At 35.8% G+C, this 25557-nt stretch overlaps 1 protein-coding gene across 2 annotated transcripts; it reads right to left on the minus strand.

The window, feature by feature from the left end:
* Nucleotides 1–595: 595 nt before the first annotated feature.
* Nucleotides 596–24493, minus strand: LOC104899066 (peptide chain release factor APG3, chloroplastic). 2 transcript variants are annotated; one of them, XM_010686200.4, is made up of 15 exons: nucleotides 24244–24492; nucleotides 24119–24175; nucleotides 20175–20255; nucleotides 20027–20084; nucleotides 19797–19900; nucleotides 19570–19621; nucleotides 17482–17531; nucleotides 16270–16335; nucleotides 16033–16197; nucleotides 6551–6623; nucleotides 6279–6411; nucleotides 2200–2257; nucleotides 1301–1348; nucleotides 974–1057; nucleotides 596–851 (listed from the first exon to the last, which is right to left on the minus strand). In XM_010686200.4, the coding sequence occupies exons 1-15, from the start codon at nucleotides 24397–24399 to the stop codon at nucleotides 780–782; spliced, it is 1257 nt and encodes a 418-aa protein (XP_010684502.1). In that variant the 5' UTR covers nucleotides 24400–24492; the 3' UTR covers nucleotides 596–779. The 2 variants fall into 2 exon arrangements, 1 of the variants encoding a protein (XP_010684502.1); XR_002040451.3 differs by lacking the exons at nucleotides 596–851; nucleotides 974–1057 and adding an exon at nucleotides 4160–4196 and having other exon boundaries at nucleotides 24244–24493.
* Nucleotides 24494–25557: the final 1064 nt, after the last annotated feature.

Genomic DNA, 25557 nt, shown 5'->3' on the forward strand with positions numbered 1-25557 from the left:
TTCTATCAATGAATTAAATTAAGCTTAAATCATTCGACTATACGAAAAACTAAAAGGAATTTCCTAAAAGAAAAGAAGTGGTAAAATACTGAATTGATGTAAAAAAAATGAAAAGACTTTGTTTTGCCAGATGTCGTATATTGAAAAACGAGAATGAATCGAAATATAGTTACTACACCAAAACTAGGCGCAAAGAACCAACCAGACTGACCAAATGGACAAATTAGGAATACAGAAACAAAAACAACAAATTGGACCATAAAAATCATGTCCAGAAACGAATAGCGAATTGATTACAACAAAGTTTGAAGGGAGAAAATGAAGACGAAGATCCAAGGTTTGAGTGAGGGAGAATGGATAAAATAAAGCTCCGCCCCGAAAATCGGATTTGAGTGGTTATTTTCACGTGTCAAGAATTTCTATAAACGAAATCTCTTAAATCTTGATATAACATTAAGGGACACTCATTAGAATTCTGGCTAAAATATTTCACATACATACATATGAGTGTGCACTACTCAAAATTAAATTGAGCTCAATCAAGTTAGGCTCAGTACCATGTCAAACGAGGACTAGAATGGGAGAAGTTGCACTATTGGCGAACTGAACTTTTCAATAGAGCAATATCAGTATAAAAGAAAATCGTTTTCAAAGAAAGAATTACTAGAGTTGTTCTAATTAAAAGAAATCTCTCATTTTACAACATATTTCAATCTTTCATAAAGCATACATCACATCTGCAACCATGTTGATTCACCAAGAGCACTCAGTCAACTAGTTTAGCTGGCTGTTGTACTTACCGATGCAGCAAGTTCTTCCAATAACTCCTTTTGTTCCATAGTTGCGCAAGACTGCAAGAGAACCACAAGGATATAAATCAACTACCCCTTCAAGGATTTAGAACCTTCACTTAAAGAGTATCTATCATTATACAGCGCCATGTATAAGATAGCCTCCCAACAAGATGGTATACCTGGACAGCAGTCTCTATATCGCCCGCTAGAAAAGAAGTGAGATCAAAGTTCATTTTTAATCGGTGGTCCGTCACCCTATTGTCCTGAGGATATTTAGAATAAATTAGGTGCTTATTACTCTTAAAAGGGAGATACAAATGCAACTCCAAGGACCAATGACAATGAAGCTATTCAATTGATTAAATTTCACGTTTCTCTTATCTTTATTCATCCTGGCATTGAAATTTATCCACGTGTCCAGCTCAAGGAAAACATATATATATTTATGCATCATAGACTTTCATAAACTATAATACTATATAATAACAGAAAACTTGTAATCATACCTTGTAATTATATGTTCGGATTTTTTCAGCACGAGCACCTGTCCCAACCTAAAATGCAGGAAAGTAGCATGAGCATTCCAAAAGAAAAGATGATGCCAACAAACTATAATTAGTTAAGCAATAATTGACAGACTCCACCCATTAAGTTCAGGAGATATAACATTTAAGGGGCATGTTTGTATCGTGGGTTGAATCAAAAGGGTGATACTTGATACGGAAAAAACATTATAAAAAGAGCAAAGATGGAGGCGGAGGTAGATTCAAAGAGCCGGTGATTGTGGAAAGAGGAGGTATGGCCGTAGGGGGGATTTATTACCCTCGTTTTGTGGGGTAGTAGATGCCCACCTCTCCCCAGTAATAAAATACTCTCAAATATGGAAGTTATGATTCCCCTTTCCTTCCTTTGCACTATCATTACCTCATCCATCTTCGTTCTCTTCATTTTGTCTATATTATGACCTTCATTGATTAATCATATTCAAAGCATGCTTTTAGGACACCGCTCCAAGTTTGTTCACCATATAAAGACACAAATATATTGGTGAGAATGGTACATAATACCTATATGCTGCACAGCCTTGAAAATAATCAAAAAAAGAAGCCCCCTACATTTCTAGAGAATCCTTCATCTCATATTATAAAGAATATGTTAGTCCTGAACAGCTATATACTAGAGACGTGGAAACGTCCATCTTTATGAATTTAAAATGACCTGGAAAACATCATGTTAGTTCCATATGGAGATCGCCACAATAAATGCTAACAGTGTCGCGAACGGAAAAACTCAAGCACATATGAGAATGTGGTAGCAGTGACATTTGTCTATACACAATCCACGTTCATATGTCAACAAAGCAAAATTGAGCTCAATATTCCAGGCAGTGTTTTGGATATAATACCTGCATCTTACGTTCATTCCTTATCTGCTGTTGCTGCTCACGCACCTTCATTTCATATCTGCAGCATCATTTTGCATCAATAAGTATATACAACCCTTAAAATCGACTTTAGACAGCATGGCTTAGAACACTAAAACAGAATATCAATCAGTTAAACAGAGTGATGTCAAAATCTTGGGATTCTACAGAAGCATAAATGAGGGGAATGCTCATAGTCCTCTTTGTTATGAAAGGCGTAGAAGGTTTCATCGTTTAGCTCTTCAAACTTAACAGAGTCCAAGATATGTATAACCTCTATATAGACGTGATGGTAGTAGGCTAGTAGCACACTTTAAACAGTTGGTTTTCAAACTCAAGACCTGTGTGGGCTCCTCAAAAAACAAATGTACTTGGCATGCTGTTGACAGGCAGCTAATATTCCAGATCATTCTTGTGGGATCCTGGCAGTTAGATAATAAGCCAATTTGACCCTTTGCTTGAGTAGAAATTTGTCCTCATAAATTTCCTTTTACCATATATAGGAATTAACTTAAACCATTAATACCTTTCTAGGCATGCTGGGAATAGTTCCTTATTTCTTACCAGCAGCGCAGACAAAGAGAACAAGACCTACTGATCAGCAGGTTCATTGGAAAATATCAGGTATGAATTATGATTTTTCTTTCGCAGAGATATATATAGGCAATATAGCTGTCACTTACTCAAGACAAACCAAAAAGCAGTAACTCAAGGTTGATGGGCTGGTAGAGGAATTCAGTTGGAGGAGCCGGGTCTATTTATGCTGATTCACACTTTTTACTGTGGAAATTTTTATATTTTGCCTGGATATTCTTCATCTATCAGATACCCGTCTAGAAAATACATGTATGATGGTCCTAAAGTAATTCTCCTAGAAGAATCAAGAAACATCGTAACTACTCTTGCATGTATTACTCGAGAACTCATGTGAGACCTGCATGTTTCCAAGTGTCAGCTCAGTCACTTTACTAAAACTTGTATATGGTCCCAAATCCCAATTGTAGTGTCAAATACCCATAACCATCTTGGAGATTTGGAGTGTGGAGTTGTGACATAGAGACTTGGGCTGAAATAAAGAATTTAAGTAATAAAGCACAAAGGTATGGAGGGGGAAAATCTATGAATTATTTTAGCAAAAAGTAAGTCAATGCAGTCCACCACAACAACAAAAAAGTCGTTGCAGTCATATTTAAGATAAATCTTTTGTTGCTAAAATGCTGCATCAGCTATCAGTATATGATGGACTATTTTCCACAATCTACATATTCTTGGCCCTTACCATGATAACTTAACAATCAGTGCTGCCATAAGCAATTGCACATAGGACAAAGAAACTGAACATTAGTGAAAGAGAAAGAGGTCATTACATAGTGCGTTCACATATTCTCTTATTGCTCAAACTGTCGATACCTCTCATTCGAGATATGTAAGTTCAAAAGTACATACCAGCTGCAAGAAAACCAGCCAGGCCTCCCGTTTTACTTACCAATGCAAGAAGGCAGCCAAGAGCGAATCATTATATATCTAAGGAGACATTTATAGCAAGTGGGGAAATAAAAGTTAGAAATGGTTATGGAACTATAGAGATAATTAGTTAACAGCAGTAGCTGAGAGCAAGTAAAGAGCGGGAAAGTGATGTATTTAAATATAGAAGGATTGTAAGAAAGGGGATTAGTTCAGAAATCAAGAGAGAAACATGATTAGGACAAACCCCACCTTCTGAAGAGTGAGTGGATTGTACTTGATTGAGGTCACACTGATCTTCATCTAGCAGTACAATCTATTCTAGCCTTAGCCTACTTTTCCCCTGTTTCAAACTACATTTCTCTCTTCACCCAGTTCATAGCATGTTTTGGTATCACAGCAGCACAAGTCTGGAAAGAGAATGGCACCACCAACAGTAATGCAAAGAGGATACACAATGGAACATGATATCACTGACCTCCTCCAAGAAATTCCATTTTGGATGCAGGAGGTGCCTGAATTTGCACAGATATTACAGCAAGAGACGTTGGAGTTACTCAAGGCAAGATCATAACACAAATGAGAGGAAAATTTGAAATTCACCTCAAAAGTTCAAGAAGAACTGTGAATCAGGGGCGAATACACTATGGGTTCAGATGAATCCAATGAATTTTGAAAAAAAAAAGTCTGCAGTTTTTTTAAATACGCTAAAATCTATACATATATTTAGCGTGTAAGTTAAAACGAAAACGTTAAGAGTGGCACGCTGGTTTCTGTTGTTAGTTAGTTTGTCTGCCTTGAACTTTAGGTCACAGGATCGATACCCAGCGCAACAATGACAATGTCTCAAAACATTTTTGTGAAAAGGCTCATGCATAAGCCATTGTTTCTTACACTTTATTCTTATTCTGTTTCATTTTTGGTATCAAAATTTTGGTGAAATGGCTCAAATATAAGCATAAAAAAAGGTTTAATAATTAAAAGAATCATAGGGGGGGAAATCATAGTGGATAGTGAATCTAACACTAATGTAGATTATGTAGCCTCTTCAGACATGGTGAGTAAACTCAAACTTCCTACTAGGGATGTGCCTTTTCGGATATCAGATCCGATCCGAAAATTCGAGTTGTTGTTGTTGAGGATGGGGTTAGAGTTGATCCTGAAATGGTGGCAGCCACATCAACTTGGTTGGTTCCAAAGAAGGTTCATGAGGTTCTAAGCTTTCATGGATTGGCTTCATTCTATAGAAGATTCATTTAGAACTTTTGTTCTACAATGGCGCCAATCACATAATTAATGAAGAAAGGAAAGTTTTTTGGACCAAGGATGCTCAAAAAGATATTGAAGAATTGAACTCCTTCCTAGGAGTATAGTCTCATAAAGGGATTCCAAGTTCTTAAGTCACTTTTGGAAATCTCTTTGGAAGCATGTTGACACGAAGTTATTTTTTAGCACTTCTCATCATCCTCAAACAAGCAAACAGAGGGTGACTAATAGGACTTTGGGGACTTTGTTGCGTGGATTGGTAAGTAAGACTCAAAACAATTGGAACGTGAAGTTCTGCCATGCTGAATTTGCCTACACTAGATCACACTCTACAATAACTACTCGTTCTCCATTCGAGGTAGTCTATGGTATAAATCCTTTTGTGCCTATTGTTTTGTTGCCTTTTCTTAGGGTTGATCTTGTTCATATGGATTCAGTCACTGATTTTGGTGTGTCGGTGTGGTGCGTGATGGTGTTACCTCCTGTAGCAAGTCATTAACTTGCTGGGACCACTTTTGTAAAACATACTCAAAAGTTTGGACTGCTGAGGATCAACCAAAAGTTGAGACTGAAATTGGCAGAACGCCCTTCCTCGACAATGTGTGAGAAGTGGAGAAATTGAGGTTTAGAAGGCATTCCTAGTTCTATAAGGAATGATGATTGGCGTGGGATTACATGCGTAGTTGAGTTCCATTAGGACAGCTTCATATCCTATTTGTTTTAGGTTTTGGCTCTCAAGTTTGTACTATTCCACTTGGAATAGGTTTTTCTTGTTTGAGCATTGTAGGAATCTTTTATCTTGTTATTTTTTAGTTATCTTTAAGAGTTTCATTAGTAGTATGACTTAGGGGACTTGTCCTTAGCATTGTAGGAATTGTTTTGAGTATAAATAAAATAGCTTGTATTACGTTCAAAAGTTGGTTAATTTTTTATAATTTTCGTGACTTCAGACTTGCTTGTGAGTTCTTTGCTTACAAGCCATTAAATTTAATTCATGAGTGAATTGAGTTTAGTGATTGATTAATTGAGTTAGGAGTGACTCAATTGAATAAAGAACCTATTTGAGAGTTCAGTAGTGTTCAATCAAATAGCTATATGAATTGTGTTCGAGTGTTTAGTTGAGAGATTCATCCAAGAAACCATCAAGAACTCCTCTTTCTTTCAAGATCTTGGGTTGTTGAAAACTTTACGAAAGTGTGGATTCACGTCCATGTCAGTTACTTAAAATAAACAGTTCATAACCTTCTACATATATCAGACTCCAGGCACAGTGCATGTATAATGAACAAATTCCACCATGAAAGGAAAGTGTAAATACTGATGTTCCTTACAATTTTGCTCGCAATAATTGCAATGCACGACTTCTATTTCGAAGTTGTGTCCTTTCTTCTGTACAGAAAATACGGATTCCAGTAGGTTTGTGGAAAAGATCCACAGCTGTTTCAACCTTGTTTACATTCTGACCTGGGGAGTCAATTCATGCATGAGAATAGATATAGGAGGTAAGAGCACAGACTCTACATAAGCTAGTACATGGTCAACTGAAATGGCAAAAAAATACTGTTCTTAGTTAAAACTACACGTGATTTATGATGATCCGTACCTCCAGCACCTCCGGATCTTGCTGTCGTAAGTTCTATTTCTTTGGGATCAATAACCACCTCAACTTCATCAACCTTATTACAGCAATTATATTATGAGTCACAGCTAAATTTTAAAGCATATAGATTATAGGGTCTACAAGAGAGAACAATGACAAAAATCTAGCATGGAAAAGGAAAAAGGGAAGGGAACAAAAAAAAAAGTAATGCCCACAGAAAACACAGGAAACACAGAAATGTTTAATATAAGTCATAAGAAAAAAGAAATTCCTTATATTTTACTATCCCAATTAACTCTAAACCTTAGATCTCATGAAAAAAAAAAAATATTTGTTTTAGTATTGAACTTCTATGCAAGCCTATCCCATAGACCAAAGCCAAAAGGTTTTCTGTAACACCTAAAACACCTCCTGCCCAAAAGTCATACCTACTAGCACCCCTACCCTCATGCTTCACCTCTTTCCCATCATCTTTTGCCTTCTGATATGAATTTGAGTCCGAAATATTCACAAAGATTACTCTAAAATCTAAGGTTTTATGATATTTTGTGAAGGAATTATGGAAATAAGAAGTAAAAACAAGGTTAGTACTCTTGATTCTCGCAAGAATTAGAGGGTATCTTCCTAATCACAATTAGAAGATGAATACAAGTCACAACAAATATTGGTTTTGGTTAAAAACCGAAATAAGTTGTTGACATTATCAAAATCAACTCTTACCCTTAATGAGGCCAGGCGTGTATTATTTATAAAGCATGATCAAGAATAGCTTCTCCTTAAGCACCTACATGGCCGAATAATACAAGAGAGGTAAAAGGAAACTTTCCCTGAAAAGTAGCCTAGAATCTAGCCTGAAATTAAGGAATAACTAGATTTATGAAATATATGCAAAACTTTCCACAAACCTTACACAAATCACAAGACATAAGGAGAAATATCCTTGCTTGCTGCCCACTCTTAGACTAATTTTGGAAAAAAAATATATATTCACTCGCCTAAAATGCAACTCATGACAATTCACCTACTATAAGTAACTGGATTTCTTAACAATATTTCAGCACTTAGGGCCTGTTCTCCCCAGCTTATTTTCAGTTCAGTTCAGTTCAGTTCAGTTCAATTCAGTTCAGTTCAGTTCAATTCAGTTCAGTTCAGATCAGTTAAGTTCAGTTCAGATCAGTTCAGTTCAGTTCAGACCAGTTCAGTTCAGTTCAGCTCTTGACAATACTTTTACTCTCACATATCACTATTCATTTCAGTTCAGTTCAGTTCAATTCAGTTCAGTTCAGTTCAGATCAGTTCAGATCAGTTCAGTTCAGTTCAATTCAGTTCAATTCAGTTCAGTTCAGTTCAATTCAGTTCAGTTCAGTTCAGTTCAGTTGTTTTATGCCGAAGAGAACAGGCCCTTAACATGCTCATTATTAACTAAAAGAAATTACCTAATTTAACTAACTAAGCTTAAGGGCATGTTCTCTTCGGCATAAAACAATTGAACTGAACTGAATTGAATTGAATTGAATATTGAACTGAACTGAATTGAACTGAAATGAATAGTGATATGTGAGAGTAAAAGTATTGTCAAGAGCTGAGCTGAACTGAACTGAACTGGTCTGAACTGAACTGGTCTGAACTGAATTGAACTGAATTGAACTGAAATGAAAATAAGCTGGGGAGAACAGGCCCTAAACCATGTAGACCTGTCCAAGTGGAAAGAAAAAACCGTGGAAGTAAAACTAAAACAATTTATTATTAAAAAAGACTAAAGAGAAGAAACAGATGACACCATGGACGTTACACAAGGATCACCTTCTCTACCCACACTCCCGTGTCCGTTAAGCTCCAACAAACATGAGGGTGAGGTGGCCAAGCCATGGTTTTGACTATTAATAGCATGGTTTATTGCTCCACTCACCAACAAACATATGAAATGAGGTTCATGAACAGTAAGGGACTAGTACGATAAAGAAAGAAATTTGGGGTATTGACACTTCTGAGATAGGGTTCTAGGCAAGTTAAGCAATTTTCATTCTCTTTATCGAAAGATTCAGCACAGGGGCATTTTGAATGGCTTGGTTGCCTAGTTTAGGGGTGTAGGTGGATTGGGTTGGACTTTGCCAAATCCAGTCCAAAGTTTTTTGGACTCGAGAAATTGAGTCGATCCAAACTTTTTCTGAGTCTAGTCCAAAGCTTTTTTTACGAGTTTGAATCCAGTCCAGTACGATTATATAATATATAAATTTTTTCCTCAATTTAGGTTCACAATGTTTTCTCATGATTGAATCATTGAAATTTGAAAAATTATATATTATATCCATTGCACATATTAAGTTACATACATCTTTAAAGTCTTATGAAAAACAAATTGCAATATACAAAAGATATCAAAAGGGTTTCTCACTTTGGACTTTTGCAGCGTAAGTGAAAATTATGGCGCTAGGTAAAAGATTTAAAGCGAGAATGTTAAAAAGTTCAAAATTTCAACAAAAATGACAAAGAAAATTTTTAATAATATATATATAGAGTCGGGATCCGGTGAGAATAAGAAGTTATGTGAGAATGGAAAAATATGTGAGAATAAATTACAATCATTAGATCACACATGTACATCAGATCTTCACTACATATACATCACTAGTACACTACAAATACATTAACTCTCATATATATATACATCATACTTATTAGAAATTTCAAATACTCGATTAAGCAACATGAACACAACACTTCTGCATAAATTCATGATATGTGCCTAAATGAAAATCTGGAAACAAAAACTTCATCTAGAGTATTGCATACCGTACTTCATCTAGAGTATTGCATACCGTTTCATTTTTTGAAAGCACATTGTCATGCTTCTATAAGTACATTGTCATGCTTCTATAAGTACATCAAGTGACTAATGTAAGTACATTGACTGGGAACATTTCAATAATTGTTCAAGAACAGCCAAAAAAAAGTCATTATCTTAATAAAGTTCAATGTCATTAATATTATTCTTAATTAAATGAAGTTCCATGATTTTGTTGGATAGTTTTAACAATTAGATGCACATTGGAGGGAAAGAAGATAATTCAAAATTGTGTAGATAAATTGATAACCAACAAACTGGGATTAAAATTAGACAAATTAAGGAGCAAACCATCAGCACATACATAATAACATTAGTTAGTATGTAGGCGCCAAGTAACTTCCTATGATCTACATGAACCAAAAGTTTAAATTCATCACAAATAATACCAGAATTTCACTTCGATTTCCGGTAAATTTAACACAATAAGATGCTTAAAATCTCACTACAAACTAAAAACCCTAACCTCTGTCTCCTCCTTGAGTCCTCCAATCAAGAGCAAATTAAAAACGAATTGCGTTTGAGAAAAACAGAAAATTTGGTAATTTTAATTGATTAGAAGAAGAAATCTCTACTGTTAATTGGTTTAAAAATGCAGAGCTTCAAAATCCAAAAAACAAAAAGCATTTTAGTGGAGAACTTTCAGAAAAAAAAAAAGCATTTCAGTGAAGCAACTTCAGTGGAGCTTCAAGAAAATCATGAGCTTTGATGGAGCTTCAATGGTGCAACGATCAAGCTAGATTCTTGTCAGAGCTTCAATGGAGCTTCAAGCTCTAAGTTTCAAAATTTTTACAGCTTTAATGGAGATTAAGCAAAGCTCAACAGTTTCGATAGAGGTCGCCGAATGCCGATGGAGGTTGAAAATTGTTGCAATTTTAATTTGTCGAGGACATAGGTCCAATAAAGCCTTGAAGGAAAAGGATGGAGCAGTTTAATGATACGGGTGGAATATGAGTCGTTAGATTCAAGTAATCTAATGGTTCAGATTTATTCTCACATATATTTTTGTTCTCACATAACATACGTATTCTCATATGAGCCCAAATCTATATATATATATATATATATATATAGAAGTGAGTTCATATGAGAATGCATACTTATATGAGAAATGAGAATGAATTTTACACGCTATAACTCTTATGAATCACTGATGTAACTCTAATGAAAAAGTGATGTAACTCCAAAAACAAAATATTTGAAAAAAAAATTCAAAATAAACAATTTTTTTTTTTTGAATTCAAATTTTTTTTTAGGGATATAACTCTAATGAATAAGTGTTGTAACTCTAAACCAATCGTGTGGTTGAGATTCATTCTCATTTCTCATGTAAGGAGCATTCTCATGTGATCCTGCCTCTATATATATATATATATATATATAACCAATTTGGTCCAGAGGTAAGGAATAACCAGTTACACCAAAAGACGCGGTCAATACACCAAGAACCACACCTGTAACCCAAGTCAATTTGCGAGGTTTTTTAAACCCACCGGTGAGATACACACGAAATACATGCAAAACCATCATACTTGCCGACCACCGATGAACTGATCGTATTAACCAACCGAAGTTTTCAGTCATTATATATTGAACAGAAGCAAAAGGCTCAGTAACAGTTGGACGATAGTAAAACATCATAGCAAACCCTATAGCTACTTGTACTAAAAAACAAGTCCTACTCCAGTCGGAAAAAATCTGGACTCGAAAATTTAAGTTCGAGTCCAATCCAAACATTTTTCAGTCCAGTCCGATAAGTATAAGTTTGGACTGGACTGGATTGGACTCTGGACTTTTCGCGGTCTACTTACAGGTTACACCCCTAGTGAACAAAAAGGTCGAAAATAAGACCAACAAACATAAATGGCCAAGTTACGACAAGCCAAAATGTAAAGAACAAAGCTGAGGAGTGATGTATTGGCAATCTAGGTTTTGTAACTTAACATGCAGCTTGTCAGATAGATGGTGCAGCCAAATTGCCAAATAGGTATTTAAAAATACACCCTTTGACCATGTGGGTATTTGAAAAAAAAAATTGAGGTATTTAATAAGTCCCCTTGCACCATATGAGATTAAAAATTTTCGACGACGTGTAAGTATTATAGAAAGTACAGCTAACCATCTGAGCTCTTTTTCGAGGATTTTAATTTTAATTTTTTTCCTAATTTCTTATATTATTGTTAATGTAATTATTCTTTATTTATTACTTCTTTACTACTCCCTCCGTCCCAATTTAGTTGCTACATTTTGACCGTAGGCATTATTCACATCATAACTTTGACTATCTTTTACTCCATATACATAAGAAAAAACGTAGTCATGTTGGATCTTGTTTGATTCGTCCCAATTTGCATTTTCCAAATACATAATTTTTATAATATTTTCATGTGTAATTCAAGATATTGGTGTTTGAAGTTGCATCTCGTAAACTGTAAAAAAGCAAATGTAGCAACTAAATGGGGACGGAGGGAGTACATTTTAATGTAATGATGTGAATGATAAATACTCCAAATAAATGTTAAATAATATTATTAACATAAAGAAAGAAGTAAAATTTTGACAAAATACAAAATCATACTTTATACTTACAAATATCATTCCAAAAAAAAACTCTTTCAAATGATATTTTAATAAAAATCATAAGGTTAGCTAAAAAAATAATCTGACAATGATAACCTTTTTTACTCTTATTTTTCTCTAACAATAATACAAAAGTGTGAACATTTTACACATGAAGACTATTCACAAAGAGAAATCAGGGGGGAAAATGTTGTGAGAAAATGAAAAAAGATATAAGGGAAAATAAAAAAGAAAATAAAAAATGGTTTAAATAAAAAATCCATTGTGCTGTACAAGTCCCCAAAATGGAGTTAGCCAAAACAAGGATTCATATTGTTAAACAGAGTTTTACTAAATACCGATATCTCGCTTGAGTTTTTTTCAGAATACCCACATGGTAATCGAATATCTTTTAAAATACTCGGTGGCACTACATTTATTTAAAATACCCATATGGTTAAAGGGTTGAATTTAAAATAGCCATATGCTAATTTGGCCTAGATGGCGCTGCCACTTGCTTCCTTTTCTACCTAGCTCATCATTACTGTTATAGCTGCTATGCTTCTGCAAATATAAAGAGCTTGCTATAGACAATGATGCATATTTACATGTGCCATGACATGATTATGTATAAGTAAACATAATATACCTCACTCTTCCCTCATTAGCAAACAAATTCAAAGCTACTTTTAACTCAGGTGTTAGTTGTAATAGATACAGTAGATCCTAGGCTTATTAGCTTTACTTTTGAGCCTTGATTCTTAGGGTCTGAGCTCATGAATGTAACACTTGGCTATTTACACCTAAGTCAGATGTTTAGTTAGTCTTCCTGTAAATTCCCTTGATTATGCAGCTCTTAGTAGGGTAAGATCAAAGTGACATAGTGATCTTACTCTCCCTAGGTCACTTGCCACACTGGGTTTATTCATACCTACTAACTATGTTACTCAGACACAGATTGAGTGTCTACTCGAATTCGGGTGTCTTATCCAGCTCATTCAACACAAAGCTAATGAATCATCACTTTAGTCATCGGGAACCTCTCATCATTCAACCTTCCACTCATGATATCAATACCATAATACTCTCTCTGCTTTTTGACATTACTTCTTTTACTAATATATATATAAAAAAAAAACCTATTATGTACAATGGCATAGGATGTGTCTTAAGGTATGCTTTTAATATACCAAATTCTATAAAAATTAAGGAAAAACTGTCAAAAATAAGTAAACCTTCAAGCCATCCGCTAAAAACAAGTCAATCTTTTGATTATCCTTGACTAAGTCAACCTTTAATACCAATCTGTTTTTAACAAGTCCTTACCTGTTATTAACTTATTTAACCGCTTAATATGATATGTGTAACTGTTCAAATGAATGAGAGAGAAAACAAAAAGAAATTAAAAATTACAAAAAAGAAAGAAAAAAGGTCAGATTATTTGTAATTTAACTTGTTCTAACTAAAGGTAGACTTATTCAGGAAATAATCAAAAGATGACTTATTTTTAGCGGATGGGCAAAGGTTAACTTATTATTGACAATTATTAATAGAAAGCTAAAGATATTAATGGTCAACTAGTTCATTGGCAAACATGAAAAACTCAAAGTGAAACAAGTAAAAGATAGAGGGAGTATTCTCTTCAGATTCCCTTTGTAGTCACTTAGTTGTGTGTTTAGGGCTGGGTGCCTACATCACTATTTCACTTCTCGTCATTGCACAGTTGAGAACTGCATGATATCTTTTTAAGGCGGACACCAAGTCAAGCTATGTCATGGACATAGCCCTTCTAAGACCACCCCCAATTCACTCTCGCTCCTGCATTTGTGCTTGCCTTGCAATGTGGGTAATTACGAGGGGCGCTATGAAATCTAGGCAGCTTTAAAGAGAAACCAATTAGGGGAAGCCACGTGGATGTGGAGCTACTAGAAAATACTTATATTTTATTTGGATAGGTGAGAAAAAGAACGGTGTGATAGTAGGATGGGCAAGCCTAACATGGTAGAATTAAAAAGAAAAATTGAGAAGGATAAGGATAAGGAAAAACAATTACTGGAAAGTCAGGTGGAGGAAAGAGAGAATGAGCTGGAGGAAAAAGAAAAAGAGAGAAAATATGGCTTTCCTTGCAATGCAGGTGCCTCAGAACACCTCTTACGCTGGTCTCTTCTAGAAGCAGTCGAGGAGCTTGTGGTAGAGGTCTTGACATGTGCAAATGACGTTGGTTAGAGACTCCTCCGGGGGTGGGCCGAAGAATTCATTACCGCGTATCAATGGTATGGTCAACATTACAAATGAATCACTGACTTATTACAGCAGCGACATAGTTTAATGTTTTAAAAGCCTGAAATATTTTAACATTGAGGATAACGTTTGGACAATTTGTCCAGTTTCTTCATATTTTGAAGTTTTACAATTTGGGATATGTCGAAATGGACGTGCCAGGATGTTTTTGCTTAATAGGTAGTAAGTAGCAAGATAGATCAGTGATTGAATAGAATACAGTGACAATGCACACAATAGACAAAGCAGAAGGTATCTATTGAGCACAAGAAAATACTAAAACATTGACCAAATTTACATATATGCACGCAATAAACAGGACAAGACATTACCAAAGGATATCTTGGCCTAGAGGTAAAGATTGAGATGCTGTGAATGATGGGTCACATGTTCGAAACCCCCTTCCCCTTCTTTGTAGTGCCTTTGTGGCTCCATGGATCAAAAATAAAATTAAAAATAAAACAGGACAAGACCTTCAATCTAGATGAGGAAAATATCATAACAAATTGCAGGATGAATCTTCAAGTAGAACAAAAAATGGAGAGTAGCAGGTTTATCGTGCAACCATAGCGTATTGTGTACCTCTTAGGTTAAAGGAACGAGTCATTCAGGATGAATCATATTAAGAAGATGCCCTGAGGAAGAAAATTCAAAATGAGGGTACACAGAGAAACGTAGAAGTCGCATAAGATACTGAGTAAAGATAGGGAAAACCAGCCACGTTGGTTTGGGCATGTATGCTGCCAACCAGAAGATCCACCGGTAGGAATGGCAACGGGTCGGACTTGGACCGGATTATGCATAATCCGACTCCGACCCTACAGAAAGTCGGATTTTAAATCTGAATCCGACTCCGACTCCGACATCCGACTTTGAAAATCTGAATCCGACCCGACTTAAAATCCGAACATCCGACTCCGAGATCCGACCCGACTTAAAATCCGAACATCCGACTCCGAACCTGATCCGACTTATTTTTCTTCCAATTTTTTATAATCGAATAGTCTTCTATAATACAATAATTTAATCATTACAATTTATTCTAATCATCATATGGAAATCTTATATGGTACAAATAATCTAATTATTACTATTATTTTTAACAATCATTTTTTCTATGGGAAAATCCTATATAATACAATTGGCTGAAGTCAAAGTCAGATTATACATAAATAATACATTACATAAATAAGAAAAAAGGATTGATTGACTCAAAGTCGGAGTTGGATTCGGATGTCGGATTATTTTATGAGATCCGACTCCGACCCTCCTCCGACTCGGAGTCGGATTTTTTAAACAGAGTCGGAGTCGGATTACTTTTTTGTCGGAGTCAACTCGGATTTTTTCCTTCGGATCAGAGCGGACTAGGGTTGGATTCTGACTGGATTGCCATCCCTATGACCACCGTTGAGTGCGCGATAAGACGGTAGAAGCCCCGACTAACTCCGTGCCACCAGCCGGCGGTAAGACGGGGGGCAAGTGTTCTTCGGAATGGCTGGGCGTAAAGGACACGTAGGCATCCTTCGGGAATGGGGATAAAAGCTTCAGTACCATGTTCAAGTAGAAGACTGGAGCACGATGTAAAGCATACGAAGAGACCAAGTATATATTCTAGGCATCAGCAGTCTCTTTATAAATGCTTCATGGCATGCCTAATCAATGGTCGAAGTATGCAACCAAAACAGATAGAAGGCACATCAGCTTCAAAACTTCTAACATAATCAATAGCTAACCAGAAAATAACATTCTGTAACAAAGAGAAAGTCACTCATTGAAAGTTGTTCGATGATAACAAGTATACCTCAGGCATGATGGCTACAGTAGCTGTAGATGTGTGCACACGACCCTGGGTTTCTGTCAGAGGAACACGTTGAACCCGGTGCACGCCAGATTCATATTTTAATTTGCTATACACACGTTTTCCTTTTATCTCCATCACGAACGTTTTGTATCCTCCTTTTTCGGCCTTCAGAAAATCAGAACTTTGTCAATATATACCAAGAACTAAATTTTAATTTGGCATGTACGAACCCTATACCTCCGCACATGATATTGGTGTAAACTTCCATGAATTCCTCTCACTGTACTTCTCATACATGCGCACCTACAATTTTCGAGCAAATGTGCGAGATAAGATAACAACAGAAGGATTAATTAAAATATATAATGACAGACTGATTGCACTCTTATGCAAATGCCTCTGGACGCATAGTGGAATTAATTACTTGGGGTAGTAAGTTTCGCCTACTACTTCAGAAGGACAAAATGGTAACAATAACTGATTGATTAGGGTAGAAACAAATAAACATTTTGTAAAACAGACTTTTGGCGCCAAAAGCTGTTAGCAACAGAATAACAGAATTCTGTTATTCTGTTCACCCTTTCATTTGTTAATTGCTGTATAAATACTTGTAATCTCTTGTACATGAATCATTCATGAAAGTAAACACAATTTCCTACTCTTTTATCATCTCTCTCCCTGAATTCTCTTCTCTCTGAATGTCTAATCTCTCATATCTCTTAAAGTCTATTCTATCTCTTCTATTCTCTTCTATTTCCGTTATATAGTGGCAGAGATCTATTGTCCTGCATCATGGTATCAGAGCCAAAAGTGATTTCTATTGTTGTTTGCTTGTTGCACATTAGATGTTTGATAAATTGTGCAAACTAAAAAATTAGCAATTTCTAGCCGAAATTGGCTACTGGTTTATAATCAGTTGGGGGTCTTTGAAAAATTGTTGGTCAAAAATCTTCATTATGGCGCCTGCAACTAGAAAATCTTTTATAGCCATGGAAGAACAAGTGAAATCCTTAGAAAAGAAGCTGGAAGATCAAGCCAAAACGATGCAAAATTTATTGCAAATGATGAGAGAATTGAAGAATTCTGCTTCAAATTCCGCATCTAATGAGGGTTCCAACTTAAGGCCAAGATCCAGACATCATATACAAGGTATTATTCCCAAACTTGAAAGCATTCTAATCACATCATATACAAGGTACATTTCCTAGGAAGTAGTGAAGTACAATAAATAGTTGGTTGATCAAGGTATGGGAAACTCTACTCCATTTTTACTTCCTGCGTATTATTTTTCCAGCCAAACAATTCACATACTTCTACGTCCCATATTTTCTTATGTCAACCAAACAAGCACTAAGACAACAATTCTTTCTCACGTATAAGTGCCGAGATTTGTGTCTCTGTAAAAAGTTATGATGATTTATAAAACAAGAAAAATAGATATGTACCTACAAGATCACCAGCCCAAATTCCAGCCTCATCACCTCCTGTACCAGCCCTAACTGCAAACACAGAACACATCATGGCATTAATTATACAAATCTAGATGTTAACTTTATATGGGATATTCTAAATGCAACCACTTAATGATAACCCATGTTTTACAATTAGGATTATACAATGTGACCACAAAGTTCAATTCTGCTAGATTAACTTAGAGTTGAAAAATATAAACTTAACTACATTTGCATTCATTACAATTTAGCAAAGAGATAAAAATAAAAATAAAGAATAAGAAAAAAGAAGAAGAATACATTGGTAACAGTGGGAATTCTTCCTCCCCACCCCCCCTCGCATTCCCTTCCCCACCAAACTGCCAGATGCACAACAAACAGCTAGTAGTCACAATCAACCCTCTGAAATCTTCTTAGGTTAGCAACACATTCTCCTATTAGAAAGTAGATGGAGAAAATATTTAACAAAGTCCATCACTGGCTTATGTTGAGACATTCAATGGAATCTTTTTCCAGAAAGTCCATCACTGGCAAATGGAAAAGATGATAGCCCCTTCAAAAGTTAACACCTTAGACAAATTCTTATTCTAACACTGCTGTATGCTCCAATTACTTCACCCTTCGAAAATTAAGAGGAATCAGGAAGAAAGAGAGATAATCAGATAAAGGGGAAGTAAGGGATGCTGTTCCTCCGTCTCCTGTTTATTCCTAATTTTAGATTACAAGAGAAGTAAAATGAAGAGCATATATGTGAGTGAAAGAAGGAGATGGAGGCCGAAACGAGAGATCAAAAGCATAGCAATAGGCAGTCGCAGCAGCAAACATCAACTCTTTTCCTTCCACCCTACACTCATCACCAGATATTATAAGATAAACTAAGGAGGTGGGAACTTTTTAAAATAAATATCAGAATCAAGTCACAATTACTCAAGGAAAAAATAAAGAGAAGAAAGAGAGGGGAAACCAATGATGCAGTGAAGAAGAAACACCGCCAACCAGGTTTATCGCTGCAAATTATCAGCGGACAGAAACAACCCCCCACCCCGGTACCCACGCTCAAAACTAAGACATAAGAGAAAAGGTTGAATTTTGAATGACAGAAACCAAGTTGAAGACGATGATCGATTGGCTTAAAGAATCAATTTATCATACATCATTATTCATTAAGCCAAAAAAATTATATATGCCAAAAAAGAATTCATCAGATTAGCCAATGGATAATCTAAGGAAAGGGCATAACCTAAAATTTGCCCAAAATCATCGGCTACCATGGGACTTTAAATTGTTTTGACCAATAAGTGTTGACCAAAACAAGATATATAAACCATGGTATCATATGAGTGGTAATCCGACTAAGTTTCAGCAAATTAAAATACTACTCCCTCCGTCCCATAATATAGTGCTTGTTTCTTTTTTCACGGTCTCCAAAATGTAACTTTGACCTTTAATATCTTCAATTCCTTATTAATAAAAAATATAAAAAGTTGATATTATGAAACTACACATTGAGACGAATCTAACAAGATCCTACATGAATATGTTTTTTTTATATACAAATGAGAATATTCGGTCAAAAATTTTAAAGTTTGACCACCAAAAATGAAATAGGCACTATATTATGGGACGGAGGGAGTAATTTCCTTCTCCGAGTGCAACCATATACCAAATCGGTGAAGCAGCTCAATAGCTCAAACTATCAGCAATAATGAACAAAATCATCACTAATCCATGGTAGATTTCCAGCTCTTTAAATGAAAAAGTACTTGATTTATGTGTCTCCATAATGCTAATGCTACATCCATTCCATTGATCATTCCTTCACCATGAAGTTTTAGCACATGACAGAAATCGACCTATCCTGAACGCCAATCTTGGTGCTGATGCAATTGCAACCAATCAAATTGCAGGCTTAAGTGGTTACTAACACAAGGTAGTTCAATAATTAGATATGTTGTCATGACTACTTGTTATTTCATGAAAAAGCATTTCCCACTTCCACCTTCCCAAGGCCCAGTTTTTCCTCCGGCGCAAGGATTACTAAACACACACATTAACGGATATATAATGGTAAAAAATCATAGTCTACCTTCAAGCATTATATTCCGAGCATCAAGAGGATCAGCAGGAAGAAGCAGCATCTGTCCATATTGCAATATTCAAACTTAGGTTTCAAGTAAAGAATGTAAGAGAAAGAGACAAAGAGAGTACAAGAAATATGTGTACCATAAATGGAATTCCAATTAAATCAAACAAATAGGAAGCATTGACATTCCATAGAGGTGGTGAACTGGAATCTAGGAAAGAGAGATTAACCTTTATACACTCCTCAAGCTCTTTCAGCTGGTTGGTTAAAGTTTCAACTTCACTTTCAATCATCTGCTGCATATCCTCATCTATGTCCTCCTCTTTCGCTAATGCTGGCAGAAATAATATGGGTTACAGCATTGTACTCCATGAAACCACAAGTTCAGAAGAAAGAAAGCTGTTATTGGACAAGGCTTTAGAGTTAAAATCTTGAGCGAAAAGATAAGAAAGGTATCAACCTTTTGCATCTTCTAATTGCTTTTCACACTCCTTAAATCTTCTATAGGTTGAGACCACCTGATATATCATTTAATTTATAAGATAGAAGTTGATAGCCTATAAACACATGCTAGGATTAGGAAAGCGACATAATAGAACTGAGCATACCTCATTGAGCTCCGCCACAGACTGTGCCAGTTTTTGGTATTCACTCGGATTTGAAACAATATCTGGGTCACCAAGCTTGACCTGTCGTCACCAAAATTGAGATTTTATCACAATGAGATATTTACAGCTTTATTAACAATATAAACTTAAAGAGATATATTAATAACACCGGATCGACTTTGTTATTCAAACCTCGTAACTAAAACATGTCCAACTAAAAGAAATCAAGAAGTTCGACACTTTCACTATAAAAAAATACTATATGCTACATGTTTAAAATTTGTTCATCAAGCACTAAGCTACGGAATTCTCACTTTTTCGTCTCCTAATGTGAACTTAAACACGGAATAGACAACCACATCTCAAAGTTTCACTCATTCTAGATTTACTAGAGCATTGTTCAAATTATATAGCTTCACCCGCCTACAGCTGAAAGAAAAATAGTTTGTTTAAATACACTCACTAAACAAAGCGATTAAAGCGATTAATGTGATTCAATTTCCAATCATCAAATCAAAGCGAAGTCTTTTGCAAGGGGATTTTCTAGATTTTGTTTCTCAATATTGAAAATTGTTGATTAGCACTGCAAATTTGTACCTTCATATAGGCACAATTGGAGTCCCTCGAATCTAAAAGGTTCCTAAGAATTAAATAATCTACAATTATGAGATAATGAAATACTACTCCCTCCATTTTTATATAATTGTCATGTGTACTATTCTGGTCGCTCCTTAAAATTTTTTGTGTTACCTTATATGGAAAACTTACTCCACCCAACCCAGGCATCCATTCAACCCATGTATTATGGGTCCCTCCACTATCTCTATCTTACACACACATACACACACAATTTTCATATTTATGTGAAGTGGGGTCCTCTACAAAGTTAATCTCTTAACCAATTTATTATTCTTACTTAAAACTTTATCTACCCAAATAACCTACACTCCCATATAACTTACTCTTAATATGCATGCTCAAACCTAACATGACAATTAATTGAGGAGGGAGTATATCCAATCTTTCACTCACATCTATGTTGCTCAGACACGGATTGAGTGTCTACTCGGATACGGGTGTCCAAGTGTCCAACTCGGCTATTTTGTAGAAAAAAGTCAAGTTTTTAGTTTAAAATGAAGTATAAAGTGTCGTGTCGAACAAGACACGACACGATGCCGCGTTTTTGAGGTAAATGAAGGTGTCGGAGTAACACTGACTCACATTATTCCTACAAAATTAAGATAACAAAAGTGTAATCAAATTAAACACGGACCAACCAAATCATAATACAATTAGGAATGCTTTCAGCTCATAAGTATGTGATTAGATGATTTTTTGTACCAAACGTATATTATCTCAAACAATCCTAACCATATTTAATTTACCCTTAGACATGCCAATTAGTTTAATCCTAACTGAAAACAGAATTGAGCAAAGTCACTTGACAAAGGCTAGATGCATGGCGCTTGATGAAGAAGCTAAACCCATGTTGCATAAAGTACACCTAATAACAACACGCCAGGGCCTAACAAGAAGCTATTAAGAGCAGTGCATGGCCGTGTTGTTTGACCATCATCCATACCACTGGCCCAAGACAAGCAAATGCCATGTATGCCATAGTTTGAAAAGTGGTTTCAGTCATGATCGCAATAACGGTCACGGTTATGCGAGAACGAGGATGATGTGGTTGTTGTACCGCCAAATATTGGCTTACACCCATGGAATTAAAACTCTAACGGATTTTGGATTTGCCGTTCCGCGAAATCCCGTTACGGAACGCCATAATAAAAATCACATACTTCTGGCCGCGTTGTCCGTAACGAGAACTCACCATGTTAGTACGCTTTTATCCGCATTACATCCGTTCTTTTCAAACATTATTCAAAAATATTTTATGATTTAATTATATAGCTGATGAAACATAATATTCTGATAGATTTGATTATATTATGTTATAATAATGTTTCATAAACTAAAACAATGCAAATAAGGTTATAACGTATTAATGTGAATTTTTAAAAAAAATTCACACCGCGTCGACTGCAAAACGTTCTATTCCCCCGCTACAAGCCGTTCCCGTGACAACGCGACCGTTCCCGCGACAAAGCGACCGTTCCCACGAACGCGACAGCGATCGCATTTTTTTTCAATTCTCACACCATGAGATATCCTTGAACCCACCTAAAATGCGGTTTCTTTACACCTTTACGATGCGGGTGGCGGGTTGTATCGATTCGGTAGATTTGAAAACCTTTATGACACGAGCGATACGATGCGGCCTTATTTTAACACCATATTGTAACCATCCACCCTACATCACATTCCAAATAGCAACAATGCCCTCAGGCCCCAATATAGAACGAGAGGATTCAAATTAGGCCCAAACACAGCAGCATAATACCATAGCAATATGAATTAGCTCAAAGGAGCAATAGCCAAAAGGACTGAACTTATAGAAAAATAAGAAAAGGATGATTTCAAAGTGTTTTCTGTAGCTTTTGCTTGAAGTTGATTGAAACAAAATTGCAGTAAAAAGCAACCGCATCATCTTCCTCCCCCTAAATTTAAAAATAAAAGAAAACAGTGCAATTTTGACATGTTACTGGATGTGCTTGTCTTGCTAACAAATGAAATCTCCTACCAACAACTGCTCAACCAATAACAAGAATGACTCGGGAAGAAGACAATCAAAATCAAACAAAATTATAAGCACCACAATGAAGATATTTATTTACTGCAGCATAGGCTTATAGCTGACTAGTGATGTGGAGCTGGCATTTCAATTGGGCTTTCACTCAGAGTCCAATAGTCCATTCCAGGTTAATTAATCAAGATGGTGCATGATCAGGATTTAAGCTTGCATATGAGAAACACAAAATCAATGCTAAATTACCCCCAAAGCTCTAAAACTTCTACGGTCAAAAGTTAAGGAAACACAACACTTGGGATCATATGATAAAAATTTTAACCCCATGAAGTAGGACAGAAGTCAAACCAGTTGCAAGCTCGAAACAGTTTTTCATCCCAAACCCAATGAGCAATAGTAGGGAAGCTCCCGAGGCTAATAAGATAATTACTTTCTTTTTTCTGTGTGTCTCCAAAAAACAACTCACAAGTGCACAGGTATATGGACCCTCCACACCCCCTTATTTGTGAGTATCCTATCAGCTTCAGCAAAGAGGATCTATAAAAAAAACACCTTTATCGAAGAGGGACATCCAATAAAAGCCAAATCCTATCCGATCACAAATGACTAAAACCAAAGATCGATACATAAGTTGAATGACGCTTCGTTACCAACCTAAATTTTAAAGGAAATATTGAGAGAAGGTTCAGGATGCAGTCATGAAGTATGAAGAGAGTCAAACCACATAGAAGGCAAAGATTCCATCTCAAAACCAATCATCAATACAAGAAGAAAATTCTAGTAAGCGTGCTAAGGAGCTGAGCCAAGCTTGCTGAGCTCATTAGAATTACATACGAGCTTGATCTGAAAAATGTAACCAAGTTAATAATTTCAACTATTGATAATAATATATTAAACTAAGTATTGTGCAAATATTAACTATTAAATATTAACCACAAGTTAAAAATATTTTGAACCTCCTCACAACTGCTACCGACTCAAATTCAGCTACACTCGGTTCATGACATTCTGACAACGAACTTGAGTAGCTCACGAGCCAAATAAGCAAATAATTACCCTACGCCCTTGGTTTATAAAGTGATTACTTTTCTCCATTACATTCAAATGTAAAACATCTTGCGTATAAACACATATTTATGGCTGAGCCTGATACATACTTTTTCATCTAGAATTGCTCGACTAGTTGGCCACTTGAAAAGTAGCGTAAACAGAAATAACCCGATAAATGATGAGACGGTCTCATTTAACAATTTCTAACACGAATAGCGCCAAATAATTATAATTAAAAAGCACTTACTGACAACTCTTTCCATGTCTTCTCAGCGGATTCCAACTTCACAATCAGATAAGGTTCCTGCAATACAAATAATATTGAGGAGTATATCATTTAAATAATATGGAAAAGACGAATAATCGACATACAGCCATGCAAATGACGCCAGAATTCTGGTGAAGCTTCGGAGACCGCCAGGGAGCAAAATTAGGTGTTCTAAGCCGGTGAGAGAGATTCTGCCTGGAAAGAAACCCATTTTTGGGTGCGGCAACGCCGTAATTGAAGCTCGTGGATAAGCCATACATGGCTGCTAAAGAGAGTTGATGGAAGAGATTAAGAGAAGATAGAGGTTATAGGCACGGAGAGTGCTACTGTGTCTCTGTATATGGATAAAGAGTTGGCCTTGCTCCTTTATATTATACTAGCCTGTTTGCGCGCACGCGATGGGTGCGACTAGGGGTGATAATGAGTCTGACAAGCTCGATTAGTGAACAGCTCGGTTATTATTTTATATTAAAAAAAAATATTATTAAAAAAATATTTTACATTACAAAAAATATTATTAAAAAATTATTTTAATTTAGATTACAAATTATATATTTTAATTTGTGATTCAACTTCACCTCTACTCCACTGTGCACTAAAGTCCCACATGGGTTAAGAAAACAAAGATCAACCTTATTTTCTTTATAAATAGCTACTATACCTTACTTCAACTTAAAGTTTAATTTTGTATCTCCTTGGTTGGAAAACAAAAACTATACTCAATTTTCTTCATAGAGGGAATGAAGTATTTTTAAATATTTGATTGTTTAATACTTAAAATATTTGATAATATTTTCTTTAGCAAAACATGGAGTCTCACACAAAACAAGGGTATAATGAGTTTTTTCTTCTTTAACAAAACATGGAGTCCCACATTGAAATTTTAGCAATGCTAAGAGGGATTCCAAAGTTATATAAGCATATGTAGAATGAATTTGTTTATCTTAAACAAAACATGGATTCCCTCTTAGCAATACTAAGAGAGAAACCAAGTTATAAACCATGGGGATAGTGAGTTTGTTTTTCTTTAACAAACCATGGATTCCCACATTGAAATCTTAGCAATGCTAAGAGGGAAATCAAGTTATAAAAGCATATGATGGGTGAGTGAACAAGCTCACCTACTTCGAGCCGAGCCGAGCTCATTAGTTGAGCCTAAACGAGCTCACGAGCCGAGCCTAAACGAGCTCACGAGCCGAGCTCGAGCCGCATATTCTAATCACGAGCTCTGCTCCCCAAGCTCGGCGAGCTCACGAGCCGAGCCGAGCCCATGAAAAGTTAAACGAGCTCGAGTCGAGCCCAGTACTATTCGGGCTCGGCTCGCTCGATAAGCACCCCTAGGTGCGACATTATTGTTGGAATTTAATTAGTTACAAAATTACGTTTAGTATTAATATTTAGAAAAATCATATAATTTA

Source organism: Beta vulgaris, chromosome 7 (assembly GCF_026745355.1).
Source record: "Beta vulgaris subsp. vulgaris cultivar EL10 chromosome 7, EL10.2, whole genome shotgun sequence".
Classification (NCBI taxonomy): Eukaryota; Viridiplantae; Streptophyta; class Magnoliopsida; order Caryophyllales; family Amaranthaceae; genus Beta; species Beta vulgaris.